Below are 12,867 nucleotides of genomic sequence, written 5' to 3' on the forward strand. Positions count from 1 at the left end.
GTTCGTTTCCAAGGTAAACCATTCAACATCACAGTAATCTAAGTCTATGCCACAACCACTAATGCTGAAGAAGCTGAAGTTGAATGGTTCTGTGAAGACCTACAAGACCTTCTAGAACTAGTACCAAAAAAAAGATGTCCTTTTCATCACAGGGGATTGGAATGCAAAAGTAGGAAGTCAAGCAGTATCTGGAGTAATAGGCAAGATTTTTGGCCTTGGAGTACAAAATGAAGCAGAGCAAAGGCTAATACAGTTTTGTCAAGAGAACACACTGGCCATAGCAAATATCCTCTTCCAACAACACAAGAGATGACTCTACAATGGACATCACCAGATGGTCAACACAGAAATGAGATTGATTATATTCTTCACAGCTGAAGATGGAGAAGCTCTATACAGTAAGCAAAAACAAGACCTTGAGCTGACTGTGGCTCAGATCATCAGCTCCTTACTGCAAAATTCAGGCTTAAATTGAAGAAACTAGGGAAAAACCAATGGGCCATTCAGGTATGATCTAAATCAAATCCCTTGTGATTATACAGTAGAGGTGATGAATAGATTTAGGGGTTGGATCTGGTAGAAAAAGTGCCTGAAGAGCTATAGAGAGAGGTTCGTAACATTGTACAGGAGGCAGTGACCAAAACTATCCCAAAGAAAAAGAAATTCAAGAAGGCAAAGTGGTTGTCTGAGGGGCTTTACAAATAGCTGAAGAAAGAAGAAAAGCGAAAAGCAAGGGAGAAAGGGAAAGATATACCTATCTGAATGCAGAGTTCCAGAGACTAGCAAGGAGAGATAAGAAGACCTTCTTAAATGAATAATGCAAAGACGTAGAGGAAAACAACAGAATGGGAAAGACTAGAGGGCTCTTCAAGAAAACTTAAGCTATCAAGGGAACATTTCATGCAAGGATGAGCACGATAAAAGGAAATAAATGGTAAGGACCTAACAGAAGCAAAAGGAATTAAGAAGAGGTGGTCAAAAAACACAGAAGAACTACACAAAAAAGGTCTTAATTACTTGGATAACCACAATGGTGTGCCTAGAGCCAGACATCCTGGAGTGTAAAGTCAAGTGGGCCTTAGGAAGCATTAGTACGAACAAAGTAAGTGGAGGTGATAGAATTCCACCTGGGCTATTTCAAATCCTAAAGATGATGCTGTTAAAGTGCTGCACTCAATATGTCAGCAAATTTGGAAAACTCGTCAATGATCACAAGACTGGAAAAGGTCAGTTTTCATTCCAATCCTAAAGAAGGGCAATGCCAAAAAATGTTTAAACTATCGTACAATTGCTTTCATTTTGAATGCAGTAAGGTTATGCTCAAAATCCTTCAAGCTAGGCTTAAGCAGTATGTGAACCAGAATGTCTAGACGTACAAACTGGGTTTAGAAAAGGCAGATACCAGAGCTCAAATTGCCAACATCCACTGCAACACAGAAAAAGCAAGGGAATTCCAGAAAAACATCTACTTCTGCTTCATTGATTATGCTAAATCCTTTGACTGTGTGGATCACAACAAATTGTGGAAAGTTCTTAAAAAGATGGGAATACCAAACCACCTTACCTGTCTCCTGAGAAACCTGTATGAAGATCAAGAAGGAACAGTTAGAACCACACATGGAAAAACTGACTAGTTGAAAACCAGGAAAAGAGTATGACAAGGCTGTAATTGTCATCTTGTTTATTTAATTTATATGAACAGTACATCATGTGAAATGCTGGGCTGGATGAATCATAGGCTGGAATCAAGATTGCCAGGATGAATCACAGGCTGGTATCATCAGATACGCAGATGATACCACTCTAATGGCAGAAAGTGAAGAGGAACCAAAAAGCCTCTTGATGAGGGTGAAAGAGGAGGATGAAAAGCTGGCTTGAAACTCAACATTCAAAAAACTAAGATCATGGCATCCAGTCCCATCACTTCTTGACAAATAGAAGGGGGAAAAGTGGAAACAGTGACAGACTATTTTCTTGGGCTCCAAAATCACCGCTGACAGTGACTGAGGCCATGAAATTGAAAGATGCTTGCTCCTTGGATGAAAAGCTATGACAAACTTAGCTTATTAAAGAAGCAGAGACATCACTTTGCCAACAAAGATCCATATAGTTAAAGCTAAGGTTTTTCCCCTAGTCATGTACAGATGTGAGAACTGGACCATAAAGAAGGCTGAGTGCCAAAAAACTGATGCTATTGAATTGTAGTGCTAGAGAAGACTCTTGAGAGTCCATTGGATGGCAAGGAGATCAAACCAGTCAATCCTAAAGGAAATCAACCATGAATATTCATTGGAAAGACTGATGTTGAAGCTGAAGCTCCAATACTTACTTTGGCCACCTGATACGAAGAATCAACTCACTGGAAAAGACTCTGATGCTGGGAAAGACTGAAGGCAAAAGAAGAGGGTGCAGAAGATGAGATGGTTGGATAGCATAACTGACTCAATGGACATGAATTTGAGCAAACTCTGGGAGACAGTGAAGAACAGGGAAGCCTGGTATCCTTGGGGTTGCAAACAGCTGAATAGGACTTAGTGATTGAACAACAACAATCATTATCTCAACACCTACAAGGCTTTCCTTCCCAGAATCTGGAAGTCACGGTTGGTCAGTTCAAGTGAAGCCTTCCATATGAAATGCTACCTCCTTTCCATCCCACTTCTCACATCCTCCCTTCTCCTCAAGGCATGCAGTATCCTTCCTCTGAAAACACACAGCTGGAAGACACGATCCTGGAAGACTCTGTACCGAGAGCAAGTACTGGTTAGAAAGATGATACATGAACATAGGAATATCATTTGAGCAAGATTTCTCGTGTAGCTTTCTGCTTTAGGATCAGAAAAGAGATGACAGAATTTTACCCCCATATACTTTGCATTTATGTAAGCTATGTTGGTAATTGCCAAGAATTATTCCGGCAGATTTCAAACAGTATTGGATGGATCTGATATTCATTACAGTTAATTAAAAAAAAATCAACCTCTGCCCTCCTTTATCAAACCATATTGCAGTAAATTACTTAATTCTCTAGCATGGTTGGAAAAATGGCAGATGGTTAATTTGAACCAGGTGTTTCTCTTGACTGTTTCTTAATAGCTTGTGAGCACCCAAACAGATGGATGTCAGATCAGAAACAGGTAATTACTCACAGCAACATCTTTCAGGGACAAAAATAAGAGTCTTTATGGATTCTGGGGTTCGTAAATATATATTGGTATCAGAAGCTACATGAATCAGTTAACACATATGGTGGTCAAACTAACACCTTGGAAGTTCCTCAAGTCTTCAGTGTGAGAGGAGAATGTGGAAGTGAGGAATGAGCAGAAGTCAACTGCTTTCTGGTGAGTGGGAGATTACCCCCCAACACACACAAATGAATCTGAAGCAAGCAAGGTAGACATACGTCAACTGTGAGATGAACAGCCAACACCTGTAAGGATATTAGGCTCTCCTAAAAATAAATAATACTGAGGATCAAGAAGTTGCAGGGAAGCTTTTCAGAAATATTGTTTAGAAATAATGTTCTCCCAGGATGGTCCCTGGTGGTCCAGTGGTTAGGACTTGACATGTTTACTACAGGGGCCCAGGTTCGATCTTGGGTCTGGGAACCAAGGTCATGCAAGCCACATGCAGTGATCAAAATAATAACAATTTCTTTCCTCTAGCAAATGTTCAATATTGTGTTTAGAACTGGTCCCATGAAAACCACCTGTTTTGTTCTAAATGAAACTTCCGTGGGAGTTTCCACTCAGGTGCATTAGCTAATCCTGCTTGCCCAAAACACAGATCAGGTTTTATAGATGTTACATCTTGTGTGGCTAACAGAGGAGACAGACTTTTATATGTTTATTTTTTAAAATAAGAAGCAGTGAAACAAAAAAACATATGGGAAAAGTAACTATATTTCCATTGTGGGCTTCCTTTATCCTGACTTCTAATATGCATAAAAGCCTTGCGTTCCTTATGGAGTACGGAAATAGCGGCCTGGTCTTGTAGAAGCAGCCCTGGAATAGGCACCAGGACACCTGGGTCATGGCTTTGACCCCGGCTGTATCATCTCAGGCAAGTAATTTCCCTGTTTCCTATAAGAGGTTGAACTAAGATAACCTTTAAGATCATTTTAGCTCTGACCATTCAATAATTCTGTGGCTTACCTTCTCCAGTTGGTGTAAAAGTTAAAAAGCTTTGAGTGACAGAATGTTGACTGTGGCTACCTTTTCCTGAGAGCTGAGTCTCAGGAGTCCTACGAGCTGCGCTAGTTCCCCCTGAAGGCAGTCTCACCTGCCCAGGGCCTTGCTCTGCTTTCCTTCTAATGACGCTTCCCTGATGTCTGTAAGTAGGCCCACTTCTGGCATCGTGGAGCAGGCATCGAAAGCACACATACTGGTCAGTGGCTCGCCCAGGCTTGTCTGCTTTGTCAGAGCCTTGCCCAAGCCTTCTCCCTTCTTCCAACCCAACAAATTATTATTTTTTCCAGAAAGCCTTTAGGTCTGTGAGTACTTATTTGGATTTGCCAGTCTGTCTGTCCTTTTTTTTTAAGCCGCACTTAGTTATGACCAACCTAGATAGCATATTGAAAAGCAGAGACATTACTTTGCCAACAAAGGTCCGTCTAGTCAAGGCTATGGTTTTTCCAGTGGTCATGTATGGATGTGAGAGTTGGACTATGAAGAAAGCTGAGCACCGAAGAATTGACGCTTTTGAACTGTGGTGTTGGAGAAGACTCTTGAGAGTCCCTTGGACTGCAAGGAGATCCAACCCGTCCATTCTGAAGGAGATCGGCCCTGGGATTTCTTTGGAAGGAATGATGCTAAAGCTGAAACTCCAGTACTTTGGCCACCTCATGCGAAGAGTTGACTCATTGGAAAAGACTCTGATGCTGGGAGGGATTGGGGGCAGGAGGAGAAGGGGACGACAGAGGATGCATCACTGACTTGATGGACGTGAGTCTGAGTGAACTCCGGGAGTTGGTGATGGACAGGGAGGCCTGGTGTCCTGTGATTCATGGGGTCGCAAAGAGTCAGACACGACTCAGCGACTGAACTGAACTGATTCTATTTATTTTCTGGATGCACAGCATGGCATGTGGGGTCTTATTTTCCTGACCAAGGATGGAACCCACACCCCCTGCAGTGTAAGGGCAGAGTCTTAACCACTGGACCACCAGGGAAATCTCTAGATTTGCTGGTCTTGAAGATTTTTTAATGTTCGTTTAAAGCAGGTCACCTTTCTTTCTTTCTTTAAGAACTCAGCATATTAAGTAAGATGCAAACTTCTGTGAGGGGATATATTTTGTGAACAGCAGCACTTGGCTGGCTATATTCTCCTGTTCCTGGTACTTAACAGTATTCAAAGCAAGAGCTTAACTCACTTTCAGCCAGCTAAAATTAAAAAAAAGTATTTGCCCATGTTCCACTCTCACAAATAAATATTTGCATACACCTTTGGTCTGAAGATTCAGTTCAGCAATCACATCCTACCCTTTCAGAGCATTTCTAAGGCACAAGGGTTCTGTTCTCAAAGATCCATCCACAGCTCTGCTGAGTGAGCCAAGCCAAACAAAAACCCAGGCTTACGCCAATTAAGTGGATAATTAACTCATGAGGAAAGGAAGAACAGAGTGTTTCTTCCTTTCGTACTGAGATCAGATTGGTAAGAATCTGAGCGCCGAAAGAGACTCAACTGTTCTGGTCCCAGTCTGTTATCCATAGAAGCAAAGCCTGAGACCCAGAAAGAGGAAGGCAGTTTGACTAAGGTCACATGGTAAGTGCCCAAACCAGGGCTTAAACCTAGATTTCCAGTACTCACTGAATTCTAACACTCTATCTTAGTTACTATTCATCTTCTGATCGCACTTAAGGAATTCCAGACATAATTACTAAAAGAAAATATGGTTTGACCTCATTCTTTCTCAGGGTCTTTCAGACCTAATGGTAGAGCTCTTTCTTATGTCCTACTGTAATTCTTACTTCAAACAAGCAAAACCAACAACAACAAAACATTGAAGTTTCCTGCCTTAAAGGGGAGTGACTGAGCCTTTAAAGAAATGCTGCAAAGTGTTAAATATAATCTAACTCAAACCTTCTCAACAGGTTTTTTTTTTTTTCTCTTTTAAAAATATTTATGTATTTGCTCTGCTGGGTCTAGTTACAGCACTCAGGATCTTTAGTTGCAGCATGTGGGATCTAGTTCCCTGACCAGGGATCAAACCCAGGCCCCCTGCATTGGGAGTCTTAGCCACTGGATCACCAGGGAAGATCCTTAACAGCTTATTAAAGTCCCGAAGTGATGACACTACTTTCAAATTGAAAACCAGCTCTTCATTGAGAAACTGAAATTGTTCATTTTTTTAAAGAGTAAAAAGTTTACTGAAAGGAAAAATACATGTGGAAAGGCTCATGGGTGAGCTCATAGAAAGAGAGTTGCACCTTTGGGAAATTTAAATCCTTTATAAAGGGGCAGTTCTCTGTGTCTTTGTCTTCCCTCAGGCAAGAAATTGAAATTATTAATAGTAACTTATCTGTTTTATAATGAATCTAGAATTCTATAGCCTAAGGAAAGCTGATGCTCATCTAATTCTAACCTCTCTTTCTTTTATAGATGAAACTCCTACAGCCTACAGGAAACTTGCTCAAGATCACTTAAAGCTGTAGTGGCAAAGCCCACTGTCTGCCTTTTCTATATTACAAACTCGGGTTTTTCATGCCATGTCAGTCCTGCAGTTATTTGAACCTATTTGCAAAAATATTTGTGAAGTTATAATACTTAGTGATTGAAAATTCACAATAATAGTCATTTCTTGGTAAATGATTCTTTTAATTTATTATGGTTCACATAACTGAAAATGAAATCCTATTATTAGCTTACATCTTCTTTTCCCACACTGTTTTAGAATAACTTTCTTATATGAATTTCTGACAATTAAGTTCCTGCTAGATTAAGGACCTAGATCTAGGTATAATAAGAGTTATTATTCTTAAAAGTGATGTGAGGAGGTATGGAGGAAAAGAAAAGAAAATTCAAAGTCATCTGGGAAGCTTTAGCAAGCTATTTGTGCTTTGAGGAGGGATCTGGGAATGTGAGTTAAAAAAAAAAAAAAAAACAAAAACCACCTAGCACTCATTACAGAAAGGGTGACAACCAGGAAAATTGAAAAAAATGCAAAAACAAAAAAACAACCCACCATTTATCCATGGTCCTTCTTTTGTATAAATACCTCATGGAAAATGGATGTATACCTTATGATATGTTCACATTTGATCTAGAATAGAGAAACAATAATGCTAATTGCACTGTTGGTTTTAAATAGTGACAGTGAATGTAAAAACAAAGACTTTTTTAAGGAGGTCATAAATCACTGGCTAAATAATGCCTAAAAGTAATGCTAGAGACCTTAATGCTGCTAAGTCGCTTCAGTTGTGTCCTAATCTGTGCAACCCCATAGACGGCAGCCCACCAGGCTCCCCCGTCCCTGGGATTCTCCAGGCAAGAACACTGGAGTGGGTTGCCATTTCCTTCTCCAATGCATGAAAGTGAAAAGTCAAAGTGAAGTCGCTCAGTCGTGTCTGACCCTCAGCGACCCCATGGACTGCAGCCTTCCAGGCTCCTCCGTCCATGGGATTTTCCAGGCAAGAGTACTGCAGTGGGGTACCATTACCTTCTCCAGAGACCTTAATACCTGAACATAAATAAAACAAAAATGAAAACAATAACACAAAAATCTTCTGGAATATCTGTAAATATCTGGGTTAGAAACTAATACAGAAAAAGAGAGAAAATAATAGAGATAGATGAAAGGATCAAGCATATAAATTTAAGTGATATGAACATATTTGTATAGGTATTTCTGAATATAAATCAAACCCAAATTTGAGGAATTTTGTGATGAAGTACCTTTTAAGAATTAACTTAGGCCTTCCTTGGTGGTCCAGTGGTTAAGAAATTGCCTGTCAATGCAGGGGACACAGGTGTAGTCCCTTGTCTGGAAAGATCCCACATGCCAGGGGACAATTAAGCCCGTGCACCACAATTACTGAGCCTGTGCTCTAGAGCTTGGGAGCTGCAACTACTGAGCCGAAGGTCTGGAGCCTGTGCTCTGCAACTAGAGAAGCCACTGCAATGAGAAGCCTGCACACCACAACCAGAGAGTAGTTCCAACTCGCCAAAACTAAAGAAAGCCCCAGCGCAGCCTAAAATAAATAATTTTTTTTTCAAAAGAACTTAATAATTTCACTTGCTTGATCTAAAACGAAATGTCAAATATTTCTTTGCAAATGGCCAGGTCATGTACATTCTGACCCTCTGCTTTGGATAACACTTCACCACTCCACCTGTTTCTTTATGAGCAGAGGGTAAGACTGGGCAAAATACTAAGAAACTTCTAGCTCTGATACTCATTGACTTCAAAATATAATGTATGTTTATTTAGAAATTATAAATGTATTATCGTATACTGTATTAGTGTTTTTCTTTCTGGCTTACTTCACTCTGTATAATAGGCTCCAGTTTCATCCACCTCATTAGAACTGATTCATATGTATTCTTTTTAATGGCTGAGTAATACTCCATTGTGTATATGTACCATAGCTTTCTTATCCATTCATCTGCTGATGGACATCTAGGTTGCTTCCATGTCCTGGCTATTATAAACAGTGTTGCGATGAACATTGGGACACATGTATACCTGTGGCGGATTCATTTTGATATTTGGCAAAACTAATACAATTATGTAAAGTTTAAAAATAAAATAAAATTTTTAAAAAAAAGGTAAAAAAAAAAAAGTTTCCATCATTGAAACACACACACACACAAAAATGTATTATCGTAATAACATATGTTATAAAGTACACATAAAGTTAAAAGGATATTAATAAATATAAAAGATCGAATATATTTCACTCCTAAAGCATCATGTTACATACCTATTTTTCATACCATTGCTCAAAACAACCACCCAGACGCTGAACGTCCTACAATACTTGTTGAGGCCATACCCCCTGCCTGTGCTAGCAACCTCCTTCCAAAGATCACACCTAACTTCCATACAGTCATATGTACATCATCCTTCTCTTATATTTGGGATTTAATTTCAATTTTTTCCTAGTTTAGTGGATTGAATTTGAACATAGACTTTTGGAAATTTAGAAACTGTAAGCCTTCCTGTGCCAGGGGGTGAGGAAACTGTTCATTACATAGGTAAAGATGGCCTATTGCAGAGCTAGATATTTTTACAAAATGAGAATTTAGAAATTAATGTGCCACTAACTTTGCCTTTATTTCATGTCCATTATATACGTAGTTTGGAGAAGGAAATGGCAACCCACTCCAGTGTTCTTGCCTGGAGAACCCCAGGGACAGCAGAGCTTGGTGGGCTGCCGTCCATGGAGTCACACAGTCGGACACAACTAAAGCGACTTAGCAGTAGCATATACATAGTTAGAGTTCCAAATGAGGTTGAACTCAGTTCAAACTCAGAAAACTGAAAAAATATGAATCAAGACTACCTTAGCCAAGTAACTCCACTTCTAGAAATCTATCTTAAGGAAGTAATCAGAGATAAGGTCAAAGATTCATGTGCAAGGATGTTCATTTTGGAGTTATAGGAAGAACACTGTAATAAATGCCCAATAATAGTATGAAACAATCATTTTTTTAAAAAATTAAGTAGTGGAATATTATGTGCAGCTATGTGAATGGAAACATGTAAAGTCCTTATTTTCTTAAATATGTGTGTGTATGAGTGAATATATATATATATATATATATATATATGAAAGTGAAAGTGAAGTTGCTCTGTCGTGTCGGACTCTCTGCAACCCTATGGACTGTAGCCTACCAGGCTTCTCAGTCCATGGGATTTTCCAGGCAAGAGTACTGGAGTGGGTTGCCATTTCCTTCTCCAGGGAATCTTCCCAACCCAGGGATTGGACCCGGGTCTCCCGCATTGTAGGCAGACGCTTTACCCTCTGATATATGGTTGCTGCTGCTGCTGCTGCGTCACTTCAGTCATGTCGGACTCTGTGCGACCCCAGACACGGCAGCCCACCAGGCTCCCCCGTCCCTGGGATTCTCCAGGCAAGAACACTGGAGTGGGTCGCCATTTCCTTCTCCAATGCATGAAAGTGAAAAATGAAAGTGAAGTCGCTCAGTCGTGTCTGACCCTCAGCGACCCCATGGACTGCAGCCCACCAGGCTCCTCTGTCCATGGGATTTTCCAAGCAAGAGTACTGGAGTGGGGTGCCATTGCCTTCTCCAGATATATGGTTAATTGCAACCAAATATTAACATTGGTTATATACAAGTAGTTTGGGCTTCCCAGGCGGTGCTAGTGGTAAAGAACCCACCTGCCAATGCAGGAGATGTAAGCGACATGGGTTCGATCCCTGGGTCGGGAAAATTCCCTAGAGGAGGGCATGGCAGTCCACTCCAGTATTCTTGCCTGGGGGATCCCATGGACAGAGGAGCCTGGCCGGCTACGGTCCATAGGGTCGCAAAGAGTCGGACACGACTGAGCAAATGAGCATGCGCACAAGCATGCACAGATGCAAATAGTTTACTAAGGGTATTTTTATTTTCTTTCCCGTATTTTTCTGTATTTCCTCAATTTTCTTCAATATATATCGATTTTAAAGTCATGGGGAGGGGGGACTTGAAATGTTATTTAAAGAAAATACTATGTACTTAAAACGCCAGTATGCTGTGCTTACAATTAATTCACTGAGCGTGAAAAAAAGAGATAAATCTTACTCATATAAACACTAGTCCTCTCTGAGGACAGAAGCCATTAGTTTAGACAAACAAACCACTGTATTGAGGATCTATGTGGAGTAAACTAGCTAGTTAAGTCCATGACTGGGCTCAGGGAAGTACTTCTAAAAAAAAAAAAATCTGTGGTTACCAAATGAAACCACCAGGTGCCACTGTAGCTTCACAGAAAGAATAAGAACACCTAGCATGAAATCTGTTTTTCATTATGAAAAGGTATGTGCTTTCACCCCCTCTTAGATAACAACAGTCTTCTCAGAGGCATAAAAATTATTTCAATAATTTTATGTTCATATCCCAAAAGGTTAATCGGAAGATATATAAAAGTATGCTGCTGCTCAAGTCGCTTCAGTCGTGCAACCCCATAGACGCAGCCTCCCCCGTCCCTGGGATTCTCCAGGCAAGAACACTGGAGTGGGTTGCCATTTCCTCCAATGCATGAAAGTGAAAAGGGAAAGTAAAGTCAGTCAGTCGTGTCCGACTCTTAGCCACCCCATGGACTGCAGCCTATCAGGCTCCTCCATCCATGGGATTTTCCAGGCAAGAGTACTGGAGTGGGGTGGTATCGCCTTCTCCGATACAAAAGTATAGTTTCCATCAATCCCTAGTTATGGGATTGAGAAGATGACTGTGTTTTGAAATATCCTATTCACAGTAGAGCTTTAATGCTATCCGTGCACCACTGTTTCTGTTCGAAAGGGCGGTCCTCATTTCAGTCTGATTGGTGGGGCTGCATATCTCCACCCTGGCTCTTTACTTTCAACTACTTTTAACTTCTCCACCTATAAAGCACTGATGACAACCTCATACAGTTGTTTTAAAGATTGAATAACATCATAAACAGGATTAGACAACTCATTACCTCTCTCTGCAGAGGTAAGAAGCTCCCAGCTTGCTTCTCTGCTGAGGCCATATCTAAAAAAGTCAGGGAATCTCTGCTCTGGTGCTGAAAAAGGAGCTAGACTTGGTGTCTTAGGACATGGCTCTTCCTCTCATTCAAGGTCTGTCGGCTATGGGGAGTGGACCTGACAAGTCACTTCAACCCTCAGGTTTCTCATCTTTGAAATATGGGGTTGGGCCAAATGCTTCTCAGGTCCCCTCCAGTCACAAACCTTACAGTTCTGTAAAACCTGTGCCACACAAGGTACAGGTACTTTTTGCACAATGAAGTTTTCTGATGTGACATTGTGCAGGTATTAAAAGTTGGGGACAAGGGGTTGGGGCACACACAGGTGCCATCATCTGATCATTTATTAAGCTCCTTTCATGTACTGAACATGGTGCTAGACTCGGGATATAAAAGAAAGATGATACTATCTCTTCCTTCAGGGAGTTTTCAGTCAAATGGAAAAACAGATACAGATAAACAATTCCAGTGCAACAGCGTACGGGGATGGGCTTAGGTACACCGAAGGAGCTGCAGCAATAATACATGAGGAGGTAGATACTTGATTTCAACGTGCTGCCTATCAGTCAGTTTCATGGGATTCAGAAGGACTGAGGGACTTTTCTGATTTGCCTGGAACTGCTCTGGCATGAGGAACTTTCTGGGTCATCCTTCTGTGGCCATATTGAATTTTGCCTCAGAAAGACCCAGGCAAGTATTTTCTGAAGTACACACCCCAGGGTTTATATAACCTTATGAAAATGAGACAAGCCTGTGACACAGAAGAAAGAAGACAATTAGGCTAGAGCAGCAGAGATGCACCTGCCATTCAGAACAGCTGTTTACACTCAGTTTCAGCCCCATTATCTTTCTACATTCCCTCTCCTCTTCAGTGTTTTTCACTGACCCTTTTCTCTACAAAATGCTATGCTCAGCTTTTCCAAATCTTTCTCGACTGGGTCAGCAGATCTAAGCCCCTACTACCTCTGTGCTCTTGCCAATATGCTTTTATTCATCTAAGACTCCCAAACCAGGGCATGAGGGGGCTGGAAAAGAAAAGGAAGAGCAAATGCCAACCTCTGCCACATGGCAATTTCAAAGGCTACCAAATCCCTACTTGCTTACCAGGCTCTCCGTAGTAAGCTCCGGCAAATCCTGGATGGTACAGCATGGGTAATCCAGGACCGAGATGCTGCAAGATGCAGAGATAAGAACAG

The 12,867-nt window shown here is 41.0% G+C and overlaps 1 protein-coding gene across 3 annotated transcripts in view; it reads right to left on the minus strand.

Moving 5' to 3' along the window:
* STRIP2 (striatin interacting protein 2) overlaps nt 1-12,867 on the minus strand; it is a 49,075-nt gene that overhangs the window by 7,143 nt on the left and 29,065 nt on the right. For all 3 annotated transcript variants that reach the window (XM_027539019.1, XM_027539020.1, XM_027539018.1), the window contains one exon: nt 12,776-12,842. In XM_027539019.1, the coding sequence (XP_027394820.1) occupies nt 12,776-12,842 (67 nt within the window). The remainder of the gene's footprint in view (nt 1-12,775; nt 12,843-12,867) is intronic.

The sequence above is a fragment of the Bos indicus x Bos taurus genome, chromosome 4 (assembly GCF_003369695.1).
Source record: "Bos indicus x Bos taurus breed Angus x Brahman F1 hybrid chromosome 4, Bos_hybrid_MaternalHap_v2.0, whole genome shotgun sequence".
NCBI lineage: Eukaryota > Metazoa > Chordata > Mammalia > Artiodactyla > Bovidae > Bos > Bos indicus x Bos taurus.